General features: G+C 46.6%; 2 protein-coding genes across 10 annotated transcripts in view; one reads left to right on the forward strand and one right to left on the reverse strand.

Annotated features, from left to right (window-relative positions):
• The window catches only part of CNTNAP1 (contactin associated protein 1), a 17,094-nt gene extending 15,545 nt beyond the window's left edge, over positions 1 to 1,549 (forward strand). For 3 of the 4 annotated variants that reach the window (XM_003913093.4, XM_009190687.3, XM_009190688.4), the window contains one exon: positions 193 to 1,549. In XM_003913093.4, coding sequence (XP_003913142.2) covers positions 193 to 473 — 281 coding nt within the window. In that variant the 3' untranslated portion in view covers positions 474 to 1,549. The remainder of the gene's footprint in view (positions 1 to 192) is intronic. The other variant, XR_639216.3, reaches the window with a different exon arrangement.
• The window catches only part of EZH1 (enhancer of zeste 1 polycomb repressive complex 2 subunit), a 48,365-nt gene that overhangs the window by 1,300 nt on the left and 23,815 nt on the right, over positions 1 to 23,250 (reverse strand). For 2 of the 6 annotated variants that reach the window (XM_021929214.2, XM_017950759.3), the window contains exons 7-21: positions 22,089 to 22,265; positions 20,909 to 21,011; positions 20,260 to 20,423; positions 19,782 to 19,873; positions 15,377 to 15,557; positions 14,446 to 14,642; positions 11,447 to 11,538; positions 10,456 to 10,496; positions 9,502 to 9,627; positions 7,547 to 7,725; positions 6,629 to 6,724; positions 6,145 to 6,226; positions 5,280 to 5,360; positions 4,425 to 4,509; positions 1,827 to 4,143 (exon numbers count right to left, since the gene is read on the reverse strand). In XM_021929214.2, the coding sequence (XP_021784906.1) occupies positions 4,083 to 4,143; positions 4,425 to 4,509; positions 5,280 to 5,360; positions 6,145 to 6,226; positions 6,629 to 6,724; positions 7,547 to 7,725; positions 9,502 to 9,627; positions 10,456 to 10,496; positions 11,447 to 11,538; positions 14,446 to 14,642; positions 15,377 to 15,557; positions 19,782 to 19,873; positions 20,260 to 20,423; positions 20,909 to 21,011; positions 22,089 to 22,265 (1,757 nt within the window). In that variant the 3' untranslated portion in view covers positions 1,827 to 4,082. Of the gene's footprint in view, positions 1 to 1,826; positions 4,144 to 4,424; positions 4,510 to 5,279; positions 5,361 to 6,144; positions 6,227 to 6,628; positions 6,725 to 7,546; positions 7,726 to 9,501; positions 9,628 to 10,455; positions 10,497 to 11,446; positions 11,539 to 14,445; positions 14,643 to 15,376; positions 15,558 to 19,781; positions 19,874 to 20,259; positions 20,424 to 20,908; positions 21,012 to 22,088; positions 22,266 to 23,250 lie in introns of those variants that run through there. The other 4 variants (XM_021929217.2, XM_021929218.2, XM_021929216.2 and 1 more) reach the window with 3 other exon arrangements.

Raw genomic sequence — 23,250 nt, forward strand, 5'->3', positions numbered from 1 at the left:
GTGTGTGTGTGTGTGTGTGTACAGGTGAGATCCCAAAGATCTGCCCTGAATTGTCCCTTTTCTTCTTTTCGGTTTTGGTGGCCTTTCTGCTGCTGGGGCCGGTGGGAATGTTGGTGCATGCGCGCGTGTGTGCGTCAGTGTGTATACAGGTGAGATCCCAAAGATCTGAATTGTCCCTTTTCTTCCTTTCAGTTTTGGTGGCCTTTCTGCTGCTGGGGCTGGTGGGAATGTTGGTGCTCTTCTATCTGCAAAATCATCGCTACAAGGGCTCCTACCATACCAACGAGCCCAAAGCTGCCCACGAGTACCATCCTGGCAGCAAACCTCCCCTACCCACTTCAGGCCCTGCCCAGGCGCCCACCCCTACACCAGCTCCCACCCAAGCTCCAGCCTCAGCCCCAGCCCCAGCCCCAGCCCCTGGCCCTCGGGATCAGAACCTACCCCAGATCCTGGAGGAGTCCAGGTCTGAATAAGTCAGAAGGGCTTCTGGGACCAATTCCAACTCCTCTGAAATTCCCCGAGTCCTGCCTCTCCCCCACCCGATCAGGGACATTTGGCTTCTCTTAGCTGGCTCTGCTCATCCAGAGGATACCCCCATGCCCCCGCCAAGTTTGGTGGGCAGAGCTATAGATGGGACCCAAGGGAGTGGCCGAGCCTCACTGCCTAAACCAATGCCCTGCTCATTCCTGTTTCCCCAGGCTCCTGGCTGTTTGCCCCAAAGGAGAAGTCTCGTGGGGTTGACATAGGTCCTTCCTGCCATCTCTGTCCCAGCTGCTGTCAGGGATTAACAACAGTGTAGGGGAGATTAACTGCCTCCCTTGCAATAGACACTATCAGCAGGGACAGATGTGTGGGAGTGCAGGGCTGCAGAGGGTATGGGGGGAGGAGGCTGCTAAACCCTATCCCCCAGCCTCCCCCCTGCCCTGAAGAAGATCTTCCATCTGCTTCCACTCAGCTGGGGGCTCGAGAGGGCTTGATGGCTGTCCCCTGTCCCCCTCCTTTGGTTTTTACACAGAGACCAAGAGGCCTCAGTTTAGCACCTTAGTACCTCCGCTGCTTCACTTGCTTTAGCCAAAGCCATAAAAAACCTGCAACGTAGAGAAAATAATGCAGATACCCTGATTAGCCAGCCCTCTACTCCTCCACCCTTTTCCAAGATATGCAATGGCCTTGGTGCCTGTCCAAAGGCTTCGCCCCCTCCAGTGCATGAGGAGCCCTCTTTCCTCCGCTCAGAGATGCTGCTTCATTTACCCAGGAGGTCATATTCTTTATATGTATTTTTTGTTGCAAAGTCTCTCTCTAGAGAAACTCTATATATTATTCGAATTTTTAAAGTATTTGTTTATATATAAAAGAAAAGCTCAGTTGGCCGTGCTGTCCTGTGCTGTGCTGTGCCCACAGTCCGTAGTTTGCCTCTCCTGTGTTGGAAGTCTCATGAGTCCTGCTGGTCACTCACCAGCCTGGTCCGGCCTCCACTCTGAAGCAGGGTTGAGCCTGCTGTGCTCTCAGACACGGAGCCGTTCCAATAAAGCAGAGTGGCAGAGCCCCAGTCTGTGTGTGGTAGCTGGCGTCGTGGTTAGGGGATAAGTGGGATGATTTTAAGGGAACTAACCTGAGGGCTCAGGAATTTCTAGAAGGAGCTCTCAGAATCCTTGCATCACCTTCCAGGGGCTTGACTGGCTCTTGCCGGACCCCCCATCTCCCCCTTTGCCAGACCTCAGTGGGTAAGTGGGGATCAGAATGCTGATGCTTTGGCCCGACCTGCTCCTGGACCCCATCCCTGGATCCTTCCAGCCCCAAAGCACACAGTACACAGCTTGCCAAAATGGATTCTAACACTTTATTCAGATAAGAGGTCACAAGCCACAGGACTTTTAAAGTGCGTGAAATTTATTGGCAATGAAGCCGCATGTATACCAGGCTCCCCCAGTCCCCACCACCTTGCCCCATCCATCATGACGTGGTGGGGAGGGGTTGAGACCCATCTTTAAAAGTGGGGGACAGCAGGGACAAAGGATGGGAAACTGGAGGAACAGGAGTATTCATGAACTGAAGCTGGGACAGGAGGAGACTGACCACAGTGATTCTGCTCACTGAGGGAAGGGTAGGGTCAGTCTAGTCTCTCAAAGGCTGGTGAAAAGTTTTTTTTCACCTATTCCTCATGGCCAGCCCCTGGCATTTCAAACAGACCTAACTCCTCCTCTTCATCTTTCTCCGGTTTTCTCCTCTATGAGTAATTTGGAGCCCACAGTCCAGCTTGAGGGTATCCCTGATATGCACAATGAATACAAACCACGGCAGATGCAGATTTCAGGATCATGCTGGGGCCTGGCCTATTTGGGTGGGAAGAGCTTTCTGTCAGGAGTTGCTGAGTGCGGGATGCATGTGTGCCCTCCAGTGTGGTGAGTGAGAGCGTGTGAGTGTGTGTGCATGTCTCACACCAAACCCTAAGAGGCAGCTGGGTCAGGGGGAACCCCACTTCTTCCTTCATGGGACAACCAGTGGAGTGGGAAGAAGTGGGGGCTGCCAGTCTCAGAAAGAAGGAAGAAGCCTGCTCCCTACTATAACACTCCCAGGCCAATCTACACCCGCCCACGCCCTTTCTACCCAGCACACTATTCCTTGTTCCCAGCCAGCCTGGCACACCTGCCGTGGACACAGGGCAGCTCTTGCTGGCCCCATTCACATGAAATTCTGTGTGAAGCTCGCTCCTCTGCCTCTCCCAGGAGATGAGACAGGACTGGAAGAGAATCTCCCGCTCTCTCTTCTTCCCCCTCAGGAGTGGGATTTGGGCAGGGACCCTAGAGACCTTAGCCCAAACTCTACCCCAATCTATAGACCTTCTAAAATAAATGGTTAAAGTGCTTTGCTCTGCATGAATCCCAGAGAGGGTGGCACCACAGCCTGGAACAGGTGGTCTACCTGCTTCTTCTCCCACTTCACATACCCTCCACCAGTATGCCCTGCACACGGGATGCCAGCCTAAACACGTGCAGTTTAGCCCCTCACCCAACTTGGAACACATATTCCAACTCACCCTTTCCAAACAGCAGGCACTACAGACAGGAAAGCAGATTACACCAATCTTTCTCCTCTCTAGTCCAGGCCTATGCCTGCCTACCCTGAAGAGATAAGCAACACTGGCCGTTGGGCCTTGCCTCCATGGGGAATGGAAGGCCTGAAAACACCTACAAATCCAGCAAGCCAGGGTGCTCACACCTGCCAGGCACACCCCTAATGCTTCTTCAATAGCAGCATAATGCCTGCCTGCAGCTGCTAAGCCAGAACTTTGGAGAGCTGGGCACTGGCGCCTGCTCCCAGGAATCTGAAAACACTTCTCCGTCTATCTCCAGAGTACACAGAGAAGGCTTTCTCAAAGCCTCCTGGGCCCAAGCATAGCAGTTTAACTACTATCACCTGGCTGGTTCTCCCTCTCTGGCCAAGGAAGGATGGCATAGCTTTCCTTCCTCAAGCCTCAAATGCCTGTATTTAGAACCCACACTCTTTCAGTTTGAGCCCTGCCACAAGGGAGGAGGTAGTAAGGTGACCCGTCTACCTCTGAGTTCAGTCTGTGCTGCCTGCCAGGCCTGCCTCTAACCCAGACCACTTGTAGGGTCCAGGGACCACGCTTTACTTAGCCTGTCCTCTCCAGGTCTTAGGATCACAGAGGTTTGCCTGCACCCCAATGACATAGGGACGCCTGATGGGGAAAGCTACAATTACAGGCTAGTGCTTGTGGGGAACTGCCTAAGTTGATTCCTGAGGCCCACAACCTGGGGAGCCGACACGAAATCACATATAAGTCATCTACTCCAGCCTGTGCTCACTTCCTCTGAGGCCAGAGAAAGTCTCCCATTTCTGCAACTCTCTCCTGGGAGACCAAGCCCTAGCTGCCTCTGTCTCCCCTCTCATTGAGACAGTTTTGTGCCCACTTGACATGGCAGAGGCCTCACTACAGAGGGAGTGGGTGGGGGGTTTCTCAGTGTGGGAGACACAGTGCAGGAGACTCGAGCAGCAGTGGTGTGAGCATGAAAGCCAAGACAGTGCCGCTACCATAAATGCTGCCATGGGGCCTGGGAGGGCTAAAGGACGTCGGTCTCCCTCTCGATCCCCACGTACTTGAGAGCATCAGCTTGGCTGTACCTGTCCCAGAGCAGGGAGGAGGAACCAGGTTACTCTCATGACTTTTGTGATTGAAAAGGCGGAGTCCCCTTCCGTTTCACTTCCCCTCCCACTCCTTAACGGCTGTTTACAATGGTCCCACTTCTGAGGCAAGGCACCAGATATCAGAACAAGGGACACAGCCTTGTTCACCGGAAGACTCTCCTCCATCCCCATTACCCTCCCTGAGCCTCCAAATCTATTCCAACGCCACTCTTTCCAGTTCCGGGGCCACAACCCAAGGACCATTACTGGCACCTCACCTGTAATCAAAGAAGAGCTCTTCGCCAGCTTGAATTGCCCTCTTGGCAAAGATCCCAATCCGATGGTCTCCATTCACCATGACCACTGCAAGCAGGATAAACCCAAGGCTAGGTTCCTACCCAACTCCAAATCAATAACCAGTAGGCTTCTGGGTTGATTTTCTCCAAATTCCCAGTGAAAACATGAATCAAATGGAATTACAAAGTAGTCAATACGGTAGTTGCCTCTATGCTTTTAGATCTGTTATTATGGCAGAAAAATTATCTTTATTATTATTAGTGGTTTTTTTTTTTTTTTTTTTTTTTTTTTTTGAGACAGAGTCTTGTTCTGTTGCCCAGGCTGGAGTGCTGTGGCATGATCTCGGCTCACTGCAACCTCCGCCTCCAGGGTTAAGTGATTCTTGTGCCTCAGCCACCTGAGTAGCTGGGACTACAGGTGCGCACCACCACGCCCAGCTGATTTTTGTATTTTTAGTAGAGATGGGGTTTCACCATGTTGGCTAGGCTGGTCTTGAACTCCTGGCCTCAAGTCATCCACCTGCCTCGGCCTCCCAAAGTGCTGGGATTACAAGCGTGAGCCACTGCACCCAGCCTATTATTATTTGGTGAGGTGGGTCTCACTATGTTGCTCAGGCTAGTTAAATCATGTTTGTGGGAAAGTGTTTATAATGTATTCGCTGAAAAAAGCAGATTATAAAACTAAGATTGAGAGGGGCCTAAAATGATCCCAGACATTAATCATGATTATCTTTGGACAAAAAATAGCTCAGCTATGGAAAAGGTTCAACAACGGATGGAAATCACATTAAAGAGGCATCCATCGCCCGCCCCACCTCCCAGGTCACTGGGACTCACCTTTGGCATAACAGTTGGGATTCACTGAATGATTTGCAAATCGAATTTTGTTTCCTTTCCGAGTAGCATCCACTACAAAATCTGTATAAAGTAAAGTAAATCAAGGAAAACCATGAGCACGCTGGCAACTCCACAGCTTCTCAGCCTGAATTTAAAATCAATTAAATAGTAACAAACACTTTAGTCTGATGGGAATTTTGAAGCCCAGTGTGCTAACAGAAGCAGAGGAAAGCATGCAGCCTCAGAATTCAGCCTTGTGTGGGAGCTCTCCTTTTGGGTCCTCACTCTTTGAATTATGGATCTTCTCATCTACCGGGCAGGAAGATTTCTCAGGTAAAGGCGCTCAGTGCTCCTATTACGAACAGACCCCGGAAATGGAGGTTCTTCCAAAGCAAGGGCACTGTGGCCTGTGGGATCCCCAAGTGTGATCCTGCCCCCTTGCTCTGTGCATCTGCTGGAAGATTTGGAGCTGATCTACACTTGGACTACAGCAAGGGCGATCTGGTAGAAAGACCACCTTGGGGCTGGGCGCAGTGGCTCACTCCTGTAATCCCAGCACTTTGGCAGGCCAAGGCTGGTGGATCACTTGAGGCCAGGAGTTCGATACCAGCCTGGCCAACATGGTGAAATCCAGTCTCTACTAAAAATACAAAAAATTAGCTGGGCATGGTGGTGGGTGCTTATAGTCCCAGCTACTCAGGAGGCTGAGGCAGGAGAATCACTTGAACCCAGGAGGCAGAGGCTGCAGTGAGCCAAGATCGTGCCACTGCACTTCAGCCTGGGCAACAGAGCAAGACTCCGTCTCAAAAAAAAGGAAAAAAAAAAAAAAAAGACTACCTTGGAACAAGACAAAGAGACTTCATACCATTATTGAGGTTGAAGAGGAAGCTGGACATGTATTTGTCATAGACCTTTCCGCGACGATCAGCCTCGTCCTGAGAAATGAGCTAGAGAGATAGACAAATAACAAATAGGAGTATCAGGCTGCCTGCTCAGGGCACGGTATCCTGTCCCCAGAAAGGGCTGGGTGGTATCTCACATGGGTGCTTACTGAGTATCACGATGCGAATCATAAGAGAGCAAGCTCAAGTTATGCTGTTCCAATTCCCACCCAGGCCAACTAGTTTGAAGGCTGAAGACAGCCCCCCTCATCTCGTGTCTGGAGTTGCCAAAGAGTTGAACAGTGGTTTCAGTACTGCAAACGGTTCTGTGGGATCTCCCCAAGAGGCCATGTGAGAACACAGCTGAGTTATTTAGAGATTAATTCAAAGAAGCCTGGCCCACAGAAAATCAGAGTTTCTCATCAGTCTCCCCCGAGTAAGAATGTGGGCCAAAACTATAGCACTCACCTCACCACAGTATTCAGAAATGAATTCATTCTTCTGCACAGACTCCTTTATGAAGGTGCCCCATCCAGCCACATCCGAGGGGGCCAGCAGCAGGTGCTGGGGAAGAGGGGGCCAAGTCTCAGACTACAGGGTGTGCATGAGTAGGGGGTGTGTGCTGGATGTGCACGTGTGTGGTGGGGGTGGGGTGGAAAGAACCAGTAACTGTTAAGAGGATCTGAAAGCAGAAAAAGGTCTAAGCCATACTGTTCTGCTTGGGGGAGAAAAGAAAATGGGAAGTGGTGATGAATGGAAATAGGATATCTCTTCCCCTATCCATGGAGCCCTCCTGGGCCTTAGTCTGTAGGAATTCACTGCGATGTGTGAGGTAAACATAGACGTCACCAAAGGTGCATACACCTCTCAGCTCCTTTTTGTCTGGCCAGTTCAAGGAACCACTTTTCTTTCTTTTTTGGAGATGGAATCTCGCTCTGTCCCAGGCTGGAGTGCAGTGATGTGATCTCGGCTCACTGCAACCTCTACCTTCTGGGTTCAAGTGATTCTCCTACCTCAGCCTTCTGAGTAGCTGAGATTACAGGTGTGCACCACCATGCCTGGCTAATTTTTATATTTTTAGTAGAGACAGGGTTTCACCATGTTGGCCAGGCTATTCTCGAACTCTTGACCTCATGAATCGCCAGCCTCGGCCTCCCAAAGTGCTGGGATTACAGGTGTGAGCCACCTCACCTGGCCAGGAACCACTTTTCTAAACCCTACTGGGACTGAAGCCTTTATTAATTCAGTAAATATGTGTCTTTTAGGATTTATCAAGCACTTTCACATATAAAGCCTCAAAAGAACCAGTGGAAAGAGAATGCTTGGGACCGTTCCTTCCTTCCTCCTCCATTTTATCTCGTGTGGGGTCCTAAGGAAAGGCCTCACCTTCTTGAGGCCACGCTGGATGCTGCAGTTTTTACAGGAAACCACCTTGCAGTCCCAGTGCTCTGAGGCCCCACAGGTGAGACACAGGTCAGGGTCACATTCTCGCACTGCCAGATAGCAAGGACATTGCTTGGTATTGCACTGAGTCTTACAGCGACAGCCAGGGAAACGATTCTGACCTGGGAAGGGAAAACAGGTAAGTCTTAGAAGGGAAATAAGCTAATATGCTAATACTGGGGCTTGTGGTTGACTCAAGGGACAGCAAAGGAGTAATTTTTTTGTGTTCAAGGATGTTTGGCAAAATAAGAGGAAGCTCCCTTCCAAATAATCAAATACACAAGTTTTGTCCATAGAAAACCGAGTGCTTCAAACATTCATGCCTTTGAGTCAAAAAAGCAGGTGTGGTCAGTCATGGTGGCTCATGCCTGTAATCCCAGCACTTTGGGAGGCCAAGGCAGGAGAATCACCTGAGCCCAGGAGTTCAAGACCAGGCTGGGCAACATAGGGAGACTCTGTCTCCACAAAAAATTTTTAAAAAATAGCCAGGTGTAATGGCACCTGCCTGCAGTCCCAGCCTTGACGGATGTGGGGGGATGAATTGCTTGAGCCAGGGAGGTTGAGGCTGCAGTGAGCCATAATTGTGCCACTGCTCTCCATCCTGAGCAACAGAGCTGAGATCCTGTCTCAAAAAAATTAAAAAAATTAAAAAAAAGCAGGTATAATAATAAGAAAAAAGCAGGTATAATAATAAGTGTCCCCTAGAGATTTCCCCAACAAACTTCTCCCTCCCGCTGAGGTGAAGAGTACCCCAGAGAAAATGAAATCAGTGCTTTTCACTGGTAAAATGTCACCATCAAAACAAGTATCATTTTGAGAACAGAATGCATCCGTTCTGTGCCATCCTTCTCCACCCACTGCCCAACCCAGCACAACCACTTCTCTGCTGTGGCTAAGATCACTATCTGCTATGGGTTAGGAGGTATTTCCTCCAGCAAAACCGCCTGGGCACCAAGTTCTGCAAGCTCTGGGGACTGCCATCAAACTGCTCAGCTTTGAGTTGGGAAGGGCATAGTGGGATAAGAAGTGAAAGATAAGTACCCGGATGTCTCTGCTGACATCCAGGCCCTGTCTTCTATCTGATATTAAAACCCCAGCTATTAAATGAAAATAGACATACACAGAATCACAAACAGAAAATATCTGAATTAAAAAAAAATTTAAACAGTATCCAGAAAAGGGAAACTGGGGCTGTAACTTAAAAAAAAAAAGAATCTCACATTTCTTTTCTTTTTGAGACAGAGTCTCGTCCTGTTGCCCAGGCTGGAGTGCAGTGGCACAATCTTGGCTCACTGCAGCCTCTGCCCCCTGGGTTCAAGCGATTCTTGTGCCTCAGCCTCCCAAGTAGCTGGGACTACAGGCATGCACCACCATGTCTGGCTAATTTTTGTATTTTTAGTAGAGACGGGGTTTCGCCATGTTGGCCAGGCTGGTCTTGACTCCTGACCTCAAGTGATCCGCCCACCCAAAGTGCTGGGATTACAGGCAAGAGCCACCACGCCTGGCCTAATTTTTTTTATTTTTAGTAGAGATGGGGTTTTGCCATGTTGGCCAGGCTAGTCTTGAACTCCTGACCTCAGGTGATCTGCCCACCCAAAATGCTGGGATTACAGGCGTGAGTGGCTGTGCCTGCTGGCCCCCCTCATTTCTTAATTCTCCCCTAGAAGACAAAGTTGGGAAAGTATCTGATTTCTGCTTTTACAATCATGAACCTAAACGTTTTCCAGAAATGACTCTTGCAGATCTCATGCACTTATTTCATTTGTAGAATCCCTAAAACACAGCAAAGAGACTATCAGAAGGCTCATAAGTAGTAAAGGGCACAGGAATGGGGCAAGCCTATGGCACACTGGTGCCGACTGTTTTGGTAGACTATAGGGAAGACGCAGCACACTTACAGTCTGGGTTGCACTGGCAGAACTTCTCACAGAAATTCTGAGTCATGATGCAGGGGCAGGTGCTGTCACAGGGGCGGTCTGGGTGGTCACAGGGTTGGTAGTTGTACACTTGTGTGGAAGAGTTATCTAGGAGAGAGAACAGAGGAAGACGCTGCTGTGACCATACGCTCCAGCTATCTTCCCTCCCAAGTGTCCAGCTGCCCTGATTCTGAGAAGGCTGGTCCTAACAATCTCCTTGGACACACATTTAGCACCTGACGTGAGAAGACAGGGATGACTGTTATTCATAAGCTGCAATGGGGTGGTCTGCTTTGTGGGGAGGATGTGGAGATGCTACAGAGAAGTATCTAGAAGTGGTGTCAGCTTCTTCCTTTGATAGGTGATAGGGAAGCTATTCTAAACAATAAATGAGGTCTGGAACCTAGTAAATGGCACACTAGAAAAGTCACAGACTGGCCAGGCACAGTGGCTCATGCCTGTAATCCCAGCACTTTGCGAGGCCAAGGCAGGTGGATCATTTGAGGTCAGGAGTTTGAGACCAGCCGGGCCAACATGGTGAAACCCCATCTATACTAAAAATACAAAAATTAGCCAGGAGTGGTGGTACATGCCTGTAATCCCAGCTACTCGGGAAGCTGAGCCAGGAGAATTGCTTGAACCTGGGAGGTGGAGGTTGCAGTGAGCCGAGATTGTGCCACTGCACTCCAGCCTGGGTGACACAGCAAGGCTCCATCTCAAAAAAAAAGAAAAATCACCGATCACAAGGCCCCTAATGCTACCTCCTAAGAGGTCTTCTCAGTTGCAGTGAGAGGCTGAGCTGTTCTCAGTTGCTGCAGAGAATTCTGCAATCTGCGGAAGTGGCACAGGGTCAACAAGTGCAGCTGTGGGGTAGGGTGATGACCATAGGATGAAGCCTCCAACTGAACTGCTGAAGAATGCCCTGGTAGAACTTACCTTTCTTCAGCTGAATCTTCCTGCAGTGTGCAGCCCACAATCTGAAAAAGACAGGAAGAATAAGTCTCAGTCACGGCTCTAGGGAGCTCTGTAAATGCAGGTAAATGACAACGTGACTTGCTCTGAGGGACTGTGTTTGATGACTGGGGAGTATCTTCCCAAACCCCTCAACAAGACGACTTTGGTACACAGAAGCAAGAGTCCAGCCTAAATCCAGCTGGCCTGTTCTACAAGATTTAAACTTAAACACAACCCCTCCCAAACGACCAAATAACATAAAAGAACACAACACAGAAACAAAAGAAAGCCCAAGCCTATCGGTCTATTATAAAGCTATTGTTTGTCTCCCCATCTCTCCCTTTGTCTTTGTGGAGGTGGAGATATGGGGGAGTTTCAAGATGGGGAGGTGGGAAGGCCTTTCAGGAATCTTCTCCCAAAGAACTGAAAGGGAGGAGTCACAGGGATTTCCTTCTGTATCTAGAAGTGGTGTCAGCTCCTTCCTCTGATAGGTGATAGTCATTAGGGAACAGAGCCAGGGTACACAATTTTTTTAAAAAAACTTCTAACCTAAGTAAAGGCTAGCTAGAAGACAGTGTTATTATGTAACTCAGAAAAACAACACAAACCAAACAAATAAATAAACTCTGGTCAGAGTTGAGAAATGGGTAAGGTGGTAACTAAACCAACAAGGAGAAATGGCTTCGGAGTGGAGCCATGAAGCCAGCTCATGTCCTATTGGCCAGGAGCTTAAACAGAAAAACAGCCAGTTATGTCATGGTCCACAGCACCTGGGGACAAGCAGAGGGCTGATCCAAGGCACAGACCCTTGGGGAGCACTCAGGAGGCTGGCTCTCAGTCATGTGATGCCAAGCTGATGGGCTTACACAGCCTGTGTGGTTGCTAAAGAGGGAGGCAGATGGGAACTCCAAGGGGAGGTCAGAGCACAGGGAACAGCCTGGCTGTAAAACAAAACACTTTGTCCAACCCTTGCCTGTGCTTTCTTTTCTTCTTCTGTGAGGGGTTCATGAGCTCATCTGTTGGCAGCTTCAGGATAAGTGATTCTTTGACTGCGAACTGAAAGACCTGGAAGAGAAATCCAACAGGGCCTGTCACTCCTCGAGCAAGGGGGTCAGGTAAGTGGCCCAACTGGGTGCTGGTCTTGGGAGGGTTCTGAGGAACTCAGGCAGCTGACTGAGCCTCTTGTCAGTCAGGGAGAGACAGAGTGCCATTGGGAGATTGGGTCACTTGGCTCTGAAGTTCATTCCTAATTATTTATCCTGACTCAGGAAAGGAGAAATACTGAGCACAGTAACACACCCCTGGCCAGAAGCTGTCACCTACTCTTTCTACCAAGCCACAAGTAGAAGAGCGGGCTGATTGTGACCAATAGTATCTTCTTTTTAGGAAGGGTAACGCTGTGCCTTGTGTAACTGAGTGTAAGGCAGGACAGGACAGAACAGGAATGGTTTCAGTGGGCTAAATATTAGCTCCCTCTGTTGGTACAAATATGCCAGAGCTTTGGCCATTTCAATAGGATGCGTTTTTTCTCTTAAAGCACTGGTTTTTAGTTTTTCGTTTTCTTTGTTGGGGCTATTGGCCCTTTGGGGGGGATCTTTGAAAACTGTAAATATTCTCAGGAAAATACAGACAAGAATATTTTTGCATACAAATCCATAGATGGTTACATTGAGAACCTGTGACTCAGGGAAATAGGTATGAGCTCCAAAATGAAAGCAAAGGGCACTTCAGCTTATGGTTCTTTTTTTTTTTTTTTTTTAGAGAGAGAGTCTCACACTCTTGGCCAGGTTAGAGTGCAGTGGTGCCATCATAGCTCACTGTAGTCTAGAACTCCTGGGCTCAAGCCATCTTCCCACCTCAGCCTCCTGAGTACTAGGACTACAGGTGCATGGCTTTTTGTTTTGTTTTGTTTTGTAGAGACAGGGTCTCACTTTGTTGCCCACACTGGTCCTGAAATCCTGGCTTCAAGCGATCCTCCCACCATGGCTTCCCAAAGCACTGGAATTCTAGGTGTGAGCCACCTCGCCCAGTCCGTGGTTCTATTAATTGTTCTCAGTACAGGAAACATGAAGTAGAGGCCACAGAGTCTCCTCTCAGAAGCTAGGAAGCCAAAGCACTGGGGTTCCTTTCCTGTTGGACATGCTGGCCCTGACACCTGCCTCCCTGTCCCTGTTCTTCAGTCTGTCTTCTCACTGTGGTCTTTTCCTGTATCCGGAGCATCAGTGGCTGCTGTCAACTGTGTTTCTCGTGATGGTATGAGTGAGAAGGGTGAGGTCCAGGCCCAGCTATTGGGGGTGATAATTAGAAAATCCAGTGATGGCCAAAATCTAGTGGTGGCTCGCATCTTAATTCCAGCACTTTGGAAGGCTGAGGCAGGTGGATGGCTTGAGCCTAAGTTCAAGATCAGCCTGGGCAACATGGTGAAACCCCACCTCTACAAAAAATTTAAGAATTAGCTGGGCTTGGGAGGCTGAGGTGGGTCGATCACTTGAAGTCAGGAGTCTGAGACCAGCCTGGCCAACATGGTGAAACCCCATCTCTACTAAAAAAAATACAAAAATGGCCAAGCACGTTGCCTTACGCCTGTAATCCCCGCACTTTGGGAGGCCGAGGCGGGTGGATCACCTGAGGTCAGGAACTTGAGAGTAGCCTGGCCAACATGGTGAAACCCCGTCTCTACTAAAAATACAAAATTAGCTGGGCGTGGTGGTGCATGCCTATAATCACAGCTACTCGGGAGGCTGTGGCAGGAGAAGCACTTGAACCTGGGAGGCGGAGGCTGCAGTGAGCTGAGATCGCGCCATTGCACTCCAGCCTGGGCAACAGACCAAGACTCCATCTCAAAAAAATAAAACAACAACAAAAAAATTAGTTGGGTGTGGTGGTAGACACCTGTAATCTCAGCTACTTGGGAGGATGAGGCAGAAGAATCACTTGAACGTGGGAGGCGGAAGTTGCAGTAAGCCAAGATTATGTCACTGCACTCCCACCTGGGCAACAGAGCAAGATTCTGTCTCAAAAAACAACAACAACAACAACAAAAAACCAAATTAGCTGGGCATAGTGGCCTGCACCTGTAGTCCCTGCTACTTGGTTGGCTAAGGGGAGAGGATTGCTTGAACCCAGGAGGCAGAGGTTGCAGTGAGCTATGATCATGCCACTGCACTCCAGCCTGGGTGACAGAGCGAAACCCTGTCTCAAAGACAAAATGAAGAGAATCTAGTGATAGAAAATGTGGAGAATAGGCCGGGCGCGGTGGCTCAAGCCTGTAATCCCAGCACTTTGGGAGGCCGAGACGGGCGGATCACGAGGTCAGGAGATCGAGACCATCCTGGCTAACACGGTGAAACCCCGTCTCTATTAAGAAATACAAAAAACTAGCCGGGCGAGGTGGCGGGCGCCTGTAGTCCCAGCTACTCGGGAGGCTGAGGCCGGAGAATGGCGTGAACCCGGGAGGCGGAGCTTGCAGTGAGCTGAGATCCCGCCACTGCACTCCAGCCTGGGCGACAGAGCGAGACTCCGTCTCAAAAAAAAAAAAAAAAAAAAAAGAAAATGTGGAGAATAAAATGACTGAGGAGGCTGGTGGAGTGGTGGAGGGAGCGGCAGCTGCAGCAGTATGTGTGCTAAAAGAGCCACAGAAAGACCTGGGAGTCCCTTCTAAGAAAGGGGTACACATTTAGAAAGGAGGCTGGAGCCAAAAAAAAGAAATAAAAGAGTGCAGGACCCAGAAGCATTAAATAGAGGCCAGACAGAAATGAGCATTCAGCAAGGAGGAGGCGGGTCCCCAAACATCATTAGGCCTGGCACTTGCAGAAGGACCATGTTTGGGAAACTCACAGATGCACAGGCTCATCAGGGACTGAACTTAAGACAACTTCTCTCCAGACACACAGCCTAATAAGATGGCAAAGGGCTGGACACAGCAACACGTGAAAGGAGGGGCCCATTTGTTCTGCTGCTTTCAGATGGTACCTGCTTGCACGTCTTAGTCCCTAGAAGCCTGGCTATTGAACAGAAGTTGTTGAAATAGGTGCCATGGAAGACTCGAAAAAGAGATTCTTCAGCCCCAGTCCATTCCACAGGCTCCGAGGGTGCTTCCACTACACAGAGCTGAGGTGGGGCTGGACTAGCCTTCTGTTTTGTGGGAGTCTGACAGCGAGAGTTAGCCTCTGAGAAGGGAAGAAATAACAGAATCAGAAGAAGGTACAATGCAGTTGTCATCAGTAGTTTGTCACAAACTCAGAAGTACTTCATTTTGCTTTAAAAGGTAGTATAATAGTTAGGAATGAAAATATTCCCTATCTTTAGGCCAGGCATGGTGGCTCACGCCTGTAATCCCCGCATTTTGGGAGGCTGAGATGGGTGGATTCCTTGAGCTCAGGAGTTCAAGACCAGCCTGGGCAACATGGCGAAACCCTGTCTCTACTAAAAATACAAAAATTAGCCAGGCGGGGTGGCTCACGCCTGTAATCCCAGCACTTTAGGAGGCCGAGGCAGGAGGATTACCTGAGGTCAGGAGTTCAAGAACAGCCTGGCCAACATGGCGAAACCCCGTCTCTACTAAAAATATAAAAATTAGCCAGGTGTGGTGGCAGGCGCCCATAATCTCAGCTACTTGGGAGGCTGAGGCAGGAGAATCACTTGAACCTGGGAGGTGGAGGTTGCAGCGAGCCAAGATAGTGCCACTGCACTCTAGCCTGGGCGACAGAGCGAGAGACTGTCTCAAAAAAAAAAAAAAAAAAAAGAAAGAAAAGAAAATATTCCCCATCTTTACTGTTTACAAAACTTGTAGAAAGAATTTATAATTTTTAAGAGGTAGTAAAGTTAAGTGTCAGGCAGTGATCCTGGGTTTACCAGAGTCCTTGCATGGAAAGAAAAAGTCTTCATTTTCTGTTCATCGTACCAGAAGAACTGGAGGCCCAGTCATTGCCTGTGTCCCTGTCACTGTCTCCTTCTTTAGTCTCAGCCACAGCAGAGGCTGAGGCGTTGGAGCAGGAAGCACTGACCATGTGGTGCCTTCTCCGGCGACGACCAGAGCACTTGGAGCGGGGGTTGTGGAGCATGGCATATTCCTTTGCTCCTTCCTGCAGTGGACACATTACAGACAGGAAACAGGAACAGGCCCAGAGTCACCATGTTGATCTCATCACCACAAACCTTCATTTTTACAACATCTGTGCTTAAATACAGTAATAGTATCTTTTCTCTTTCTCTGTACCATATAATAAGTATGATCACGTAACAATGAGAGAGCTGATTAACAAAACTTAAAAACATATTTTTTCACAAAAGAGTTGTCCTATAATCTTTTTTTGTGTGTGTGTGAGACAGGGTCTCTCTCTGTTGCCCGGGCTGGAGTGCAGTGGCCTGTTCATGGCTCACTGCAGCCTCGAATTCCTGGGCTCAAGTGATTCCCTTGCCTCAGCCTCCCAAGTAACTAGGCCCACACGCACATGCCCCCATGCCAGCTAATGTCCTATAATCTTAAAAAAGATATAATCTATGCATCTGTGTCTTCAATTTTCCTGTGAGTTGTATCTAAAATTAACTTGCGTGTTAGTTGTCTGGAATTTGAGAACACATTCTCCTAAGGATGAAGAAATGAGATTCAGAGAGTGGAAAAAACTAGCTTGAGAGTATGCAGCTAATAGTTCCAGAGGGGTATAGGAATCAGTGCTCCTTGTCTCCCTAGGCCACTATTCTTTCCATTCTACCACACTTTCTCTGTTTCCTTAATAAAATGTGTAATGCTTAATCTGTACAATCTTACTACTTAATTTTGAAACTTCCTCCCAAATCTGTGTATGAAACTCAGAAGAACATTGTTTCATTATTTTACAGCTATCACCCCCTTTTTAAAAAAATGAAGTAATTATCACTCAGCTAGATCATCAATATATTCTCATCAGACTTGGTTTTCAAAGACTTCCTAGCTGTTTCTGAAAACTAAATCTATTTCTACAAAATAAAGGTTTATCTTCCAGGGACATTGTCTAGAGGCACTCAGAATGGTCCAGCATTTGACATACATGTAGGCTTTTCTACAATACAGCCTTTAACAAAACTAGGCTCTCCTGAGCCCCTGGTAATAGAACTGATTACCTTTATACCAAGAGGGTTGGGAAAGCATTTAAATCTGCATGTGGAGTGTGCCCAGCAGACTTCGGGGGGTTGTGCTATGAGACCTAAAGTTCCTATGAGATTCTCCAAAACAAAAAAGCATGTCAGCAGGGCCTGTGGTGTATCCGTGTGTGCTGAATGTATTGGTACAGGAGCAAGTGTGAGCTCCTTATTGAGGAGCAGAAAATTGTTGTGAAAGTGTTGAAGGCACAGAGTCAGAAAACTCAATTTAAAAATGAAGCTTTTTTGAGTAATAAAATGAAAAAAAAAAAAGGTTAACCATCATTGAGGATATTTGGAATTTGGAATAATATACAGTAGGGCCTAAAGGAAATTCCAAAAAAGAAGTTTTGAAATTAACTGAGCCTGATATTATGTGCCTATGGTGTGTGTGAAGTATACAGTATCACTTATACTATTTTAAACATCTATATATTTTTTTCTTTTCTTTTTTTTTTTAGACAGAGTCTTGCTCTGTCACCCAGGCAAGTAAGTACAGTAGCATGATCTCAGCTCACTGCAGTCTTGACCTTCTAGGCTCAAGTGATCCTCCCACCTCAGCCTCCCAAGTAGCTGAGATTATAGGCACACACCACCAAGCCCAGCTAATTTTTGTATTTTTTGTAGAGATGGGGTTTTGCCATGTTGCCCAGGCTGGTCTCGAACTCCTGGGCTCAAGCTATCCACCTGCCTCAGCCCCCCAAATTGCTGGGATTACAGGCATGAGCCACCATTTTAATATAATGGTCAAACATTTTAACATAAATAAAATCAAGTTTCCAGACCTAATTTCTAGGTTATAAGGAAAAGAAGACAGAAGAACAAAGAAATGACACTGTGAAAAAACAACAGATGAATCCAGGGTGTGGGTCATCCTACAAGACAACCAGCCTGGAATTTTTAAAAAGATTTAAAAAGTGATAGAATTATTTGACATTAAAAACGAGTAAAAAGACATAATAAGGCTGGAGGCCTTATTACACCTGTAATCCCAGCACTTTGGGAGGCCGGGCAGGCTGATCACCTGAGGTCGGGAGTTCAAGACCAGCCTGACCAACATGGAGAAACCCTGTCTCTACTAAAAACACAAAAATTAGCTGGGTATGGTGGCGCATGCTTGTAATCCTGGCTACTTGGGAGGCTGAGGCAGGAGAATCATTTGAACCCGGGGGGCAGAGGTTGCAGTGAGCTGAGATTGCACCATTGCACTCCAGCCTGGGCAACAAGAACGAAACTCTGTCTCAAAAAAAAAAACCCAAAAAACAAAAAACATAATAACCAAATATGATGCCTGACTGGATAATCCTGGTTTGGAAACAAAACAAAACACAAAAATAGCTATTCTTAGTACAGCTGAAATATATTAATAGAATGGGTAGTAGAGGATATTATACAATTTTTGTTAATTGTCCTAGGTGTAATAATGTGGTTATGTAAGAGAATGTCTTTATGCTGAAACATTGACCAAATGAGCATCACAATGTCTGCAACTTATTGTCAAATGGTTCAGCAAAAGATATACATACACAAATATATGGAGAAAGGAGATATAGAAAAAAATGTTATCAAATCCAGGAAGAAGATATATTTCAACTCTGCATGATTGAAAATGTTCTTAATAAACAGTTGGGGGAAAATAGTCCAGCATTATATTTAATATGAACTCAAACCTAAAACGCAATAAAAGAAAAACTGTGCGTACATATCTCTGTAAGTTAAACATGCATACATTTCAGGCATTGGCAGCATCTTTGTAATACATGTACAGGGTATCAGGGTGACTCCTGTGAGAAGGGCAATGCCCTTTTGACTTATATAAATGCAGGTATGTTGACATAACACGGTATATATATTTTTAAAGCATGGAGTAATTTCATTTTATTATTATTATTTTTTGAGATGGAATCTCACCATCTCACCCAGGCTGGAGTGCAGTGGCATGATCTCGGCTCACTGCAGCCTCCACCTCCTGGGTTCAAGCAATTCTCCTATCTCAGCCTCCCAAGTAACTGGGACTACAGGCATGTGTCACCACACCTGGCTAATTTTGTATTTTTAGTAGAGACAGGGTTTTACTATGTTGACCAGGCTGGTCTCAAACTCCTGACCTGAAGTGATCCACCCTCTTCGGCCTCCCAAAGTGCTGGAATTACAGGCGTGTACTACCACACCTGGCTGAAAAACATGGAGTAATTTTAAAAGCATGACCTGTGGAGTTAGACCCTGGCTTGAATTTCATCACTGCCATACCACTGACTTATCAACAAACTTTAGGCAAAATATATAACTTCTGTAATCCATAGTTTCCTCTACCTCATGACACTGTTACAGGATGAGAATAAGACAAGGTATGTTAAGGGCCTACTATGGTACTTGGCACATAGGAAGGAGTCAATACACATTAGGAAAAAAATAAACCCAATAACATCTATTCTTTTGCTTTTACTGTACGGCCCATTTTCCACATGTGTGCCCAACAGCATTCTCTACCATCTTTCCGTCTATTATCCCACTAAAGATAGTTCCAAAAGCACTTGGCTGGCTATATAATTTTAATAGGTGGCAGAAATTTTATCAAGGTATTTTACTCATCGCCTAGGCTCATCCTATTGTGTAAAAAGCCAAACTGTCTTTGGCAAGTCCAATTGATCTATTTCCTTCTAGCTCTCAGTATATTGCCTCCCCAATATGCCAGGTTATTTATGCTGCTTCATAAGGTCTGTCCATTGGGGAAGAGTCCATCTGGTCAATCACAACAAGACATCAGCATCATCTCGTGCTATCTGTCTCATAGTTATATGTGTTTATAAGAAGATAGCAAAGAAACTAGAGAGCGTACACACCCCCCCCCGGCACACACTTTGCTCCAATTCTAACAATACAGTTTTAGGCTCTGAAATCTAAGCAGATGATATTTAGCGCAGGCAAGCCTTTAATGATTTTTGAATCTGCACTCCATCAGACTAACTTTATAGTCCTACCATGTCTGGGGAGTTCCTTAAGAGCGGTCCCACAGTAACTGGGGAGCTCCTTAAGAGCAAAAACCATGTTTTATTTGTGCTATATGACCCCCAGAGTGCTACGTACTGGCTCACGTGGCTTGTGTTCCCAGAGGCAGAAAGCCTGAGGACCATTTCCTGCTCAATCTTCAATGAAGTTAATAATGCCAGAACAGCTTAAGAACATACCAGCAAAAGGAAGCAGTCTGTGCCACATGGTTCTGGTTCAATCTTGATTTCTTTATTCTTGCGTTTATATACATTAGGGGTGGCATGAAAAGCTGGAAAACAAAAACTGTCTTGTTGCCAGTGGTCTATCCACTTGACAAGATGAGGAAAAACAAAATTGAATTAGAGAGCTATTGTAGGAGTTAGAATTCGATATAAACAGCTACTATCAGGGTGCACAGAATTCAGTCATTTCTGACGCCAACACAATGCTTTCAAAGCTAGGAGGTCCTGAGGGACAGATATATTGCTGGCGAGCCTGTCCCGATCATGCAGAGTATGTTGCACTATAATTGAACAAGGCAAAATAGAACTGGCCCTTTGTAAAACGTCAGAACAGAAGCCAGGAACTCTAGACGAGAAACCAGAACAAAGAGAAGGAAATAGTGGCTGGGGATGGAAGAGAGGAGAGCATTTCAAACAGAGTAGCCCCACTCACGGTGAAGGAAGCAGTCGTATTTAAAGCAGCGCCGGCAAAAAAGTGTGTGGAAGGAGTGCAGAGATTGCTCCCGCTGCACAGACTTGGCATTGGGGCCATCGATGTTGGGTGTGCACTGAGGGGGAAGTGCATTGGGGTCTGACATCTCTGTTAGCTCTCGATACCTATTTAAGAAAAGAGAGATAAGAGTTCCTCCAAGGGACCGCCTCCACTGAGGAAATACAGATTGGGTACTGACAGTAGCCCACCTACGGTCTGCCAAGGGAGGATGGGTGTTTTTTATAGGTCTAGTTGATAAGAGAATGGTAGATAACTAAAGTGGGTACACCATTGTAATTATGCTGGGTTGGGCAAATGTTGGAAAGTAAGGGGAGGGAAGGATTTGATAAGATGGTGCTGGAGCAACTCTCCAGAAAAATGGCAGAGTAAAAGTTCTCTGCCCAGACCCACTCAAAAGCCAGTATATGAAGACCCTTAATATAGTAAGGGGGGCATTCAGAGGTAATTGAGTAAGCAAAAATAATCCAAGTACAGGCAAATCATAATGCCTTTACCATAAACAAAGCTTTTTAAAACCAAAAATTAGAAGCGAATAAAGGTTTTGTCCCGAGCACTCTGTATACGGCCTAAGTGGGACAACTTTCCCTACCTCTCCTTCATGTCATCTGGGACACCATTCTCAGGGAACATTGAGGCAATTGCACTGAAGATCATGTCATTTGGGAACTGTTTCTTGGAACTCTTTTTGTTGCCTGAATTGAAAATACAAAAAGCTCCTGAGTGCGATTATCAGAACATGCAAACAAATCTGTGCGATCTGTGCAGCATTTTGATTAGAGCTGCTTTGTTACCTAACCACTGATTGTTTGGAGATACATAAACATCAGTGCTATCTGAACTTATCTGATATAGGCTACCAGTAAATAAGGAAGTTAGAGTAGTCTACATACTAACCACAAAATCCACCGTCCCAGTTAGAATCTGGATGTGAGGTGGCTCATGCCTGTAATCCCAGTCAGTACTTTGGGAAGGGCAGTACAAGGGGGCAGATCACTTGAGGCCAGGAGTTTGAGACCAGCCTGGCCAACATGGTGAAACCTCAACTCTACTAAAAATACAAAACTTAGCCAGGTATGGTGGCATAGGCCTGTAGTCCCAGCTACTTGGAAGGCTGACACACAATAATCGCTTGAACCAGGATGGAGGAGGCTGCCGTGAGCCGAGATTGCGCCACTGCACTCCACCTTGGGTGACAGAGCAAGACTCTGTCTCAAAAAAATAATAAATAATAGATTTTTAAAATAAAAATAAAAATTTGGAGGTGAAAAGAGTGTTCATGGAGAGACCTGAACACAGAAGAATCCTATCATAAAGTGGATGCTGAAGAACTAGACTGATACTATAATTATGATATAATAAAAGAGAATACACTATGTCCCTGGACATAGTGTATAATTAAATAACATATAATATAATTAAGGCATTAAATTTTAAATTAAGTAAACAGTGACATGGAAAAGTACTCATAAGATTAAATAAAAAGGGATATACAATTTGATATATACATATACATAAATTGGCATGATCCCAATTTCACATAACACATATAATTAGAAATGAATAGCAATGATTATTCTGTCAGTTCTTCTACTTTCTTCTTCACCTAAGTCACAGCTACCTGAAGCTATCAGTTAATGATCATGTTCTCCTTTTAAGTGAACCAACAAGAAGCACCAATAGCCTTTAATAGGCCACAAACCTTTCCAGTTCTTCCTTCTTCCCTATCCCTGTCACTTTAAAAACGGAATAAGGGAGCCAGTGCTACGTACCTTCAATAGCATGTCGCTTTCTCTTTCTTGTTACTGGCAGATCTTCTTTGCTGTCATCCTGCTTTCCATCTGAGGTGTCATTGTGCCCATCCTCCTCCTCATCTGAGTATTGATTCAGGGCATCGACCAACTCCAGAAAAACAGCATCACTAATCAGGACGGATCCAGGGATCATCTCTGAAACATGAGGATTCGAAGGATGAGCAGTGGTGACTTCACATTCCATTAGTCCCCCTAGGCAGGTTTTCTTGTGCTCACTCCAGAGGCCCAGATAAGTCACATTGTGTACATTTTCACATGGGAGATCTGGAAATTACAATCATTTGACTGGCTACTACACATGCAGTAGGCAGCTGGCTAGAGTAGGAATACAGCTATAGGCTTTATTCTTTTTTTTTTTTTTTTTAAGACAGAGTTTTGCTCTTGTTGCCTAGGCTGGAGGGGCGATCTCAGCTCACTGCAACCTCCACCTCCTGGGTTCAAGTGACTCTCCTGCCTCATCCTCACGAGCATCTGGGATTACAGGCACGTGCTACCACCCCAGCTAATTTTGTATTTTAGTAGAGACGGGGTTTCTCCATGTCAGGCTGGTCGTGAACTCCTAGCCTCAGGTGATCCACCTGCCTCGGCCTCCCAAAGTGCTGGGATTACAGGTGTGACCCACCATGCCCAGCCATAGGCTTTATTCTTACTGAAGAACTTCACTTCCTCAGTCACAAGTCAACTCTGATTCTGGTTCAAAATCTCACGAAAGTTTGTCCAAACAATCTCTGGTAGGGCAGAGAAAAAATAAAAAAATGAAAATTCTCTTGGCTTTGCTGCTGATGAGTCAGTAATGACGTCTCTAAATCAAAATACAGCAATTTTTCCTGAAATTGTACTTTATGGAGATGTACTACAATTTAGGAGGTCTTTGAACACTAGGAGGCACTGTGGACAAATAATGTAGTTCAACAGCATCACAACAGTGCCTACAATTGTCAAAAGAGCAGGTGGGGCTGTTGGTTTACAAATTGATGGGGAGCCTCTCCTCTTTCCATTTCTTACACATGGACAGACTTTTCTAGAATTATGACTAAATCCAAACAATTGCTTTTAGGAAATTCAGATTATTAAAACCATCTAGGGGATGCCTGGATCAAAGAAGTATGGCAGAGAGGCT

The sequence above is a fragment of the Papio anubis genome, chromosome 17, assembly GCF_008728515.1.
Source record: "Papio anubis isolate 15944 chromosome 17, Panubis1.0, whole genome shotgun sequence".
NCBI classification, from domain to species: Eukaryota; Metazoa; Chordata; class Mammalia; order Primates; family Cercopithecidae; genus Papio; species Papio anubis.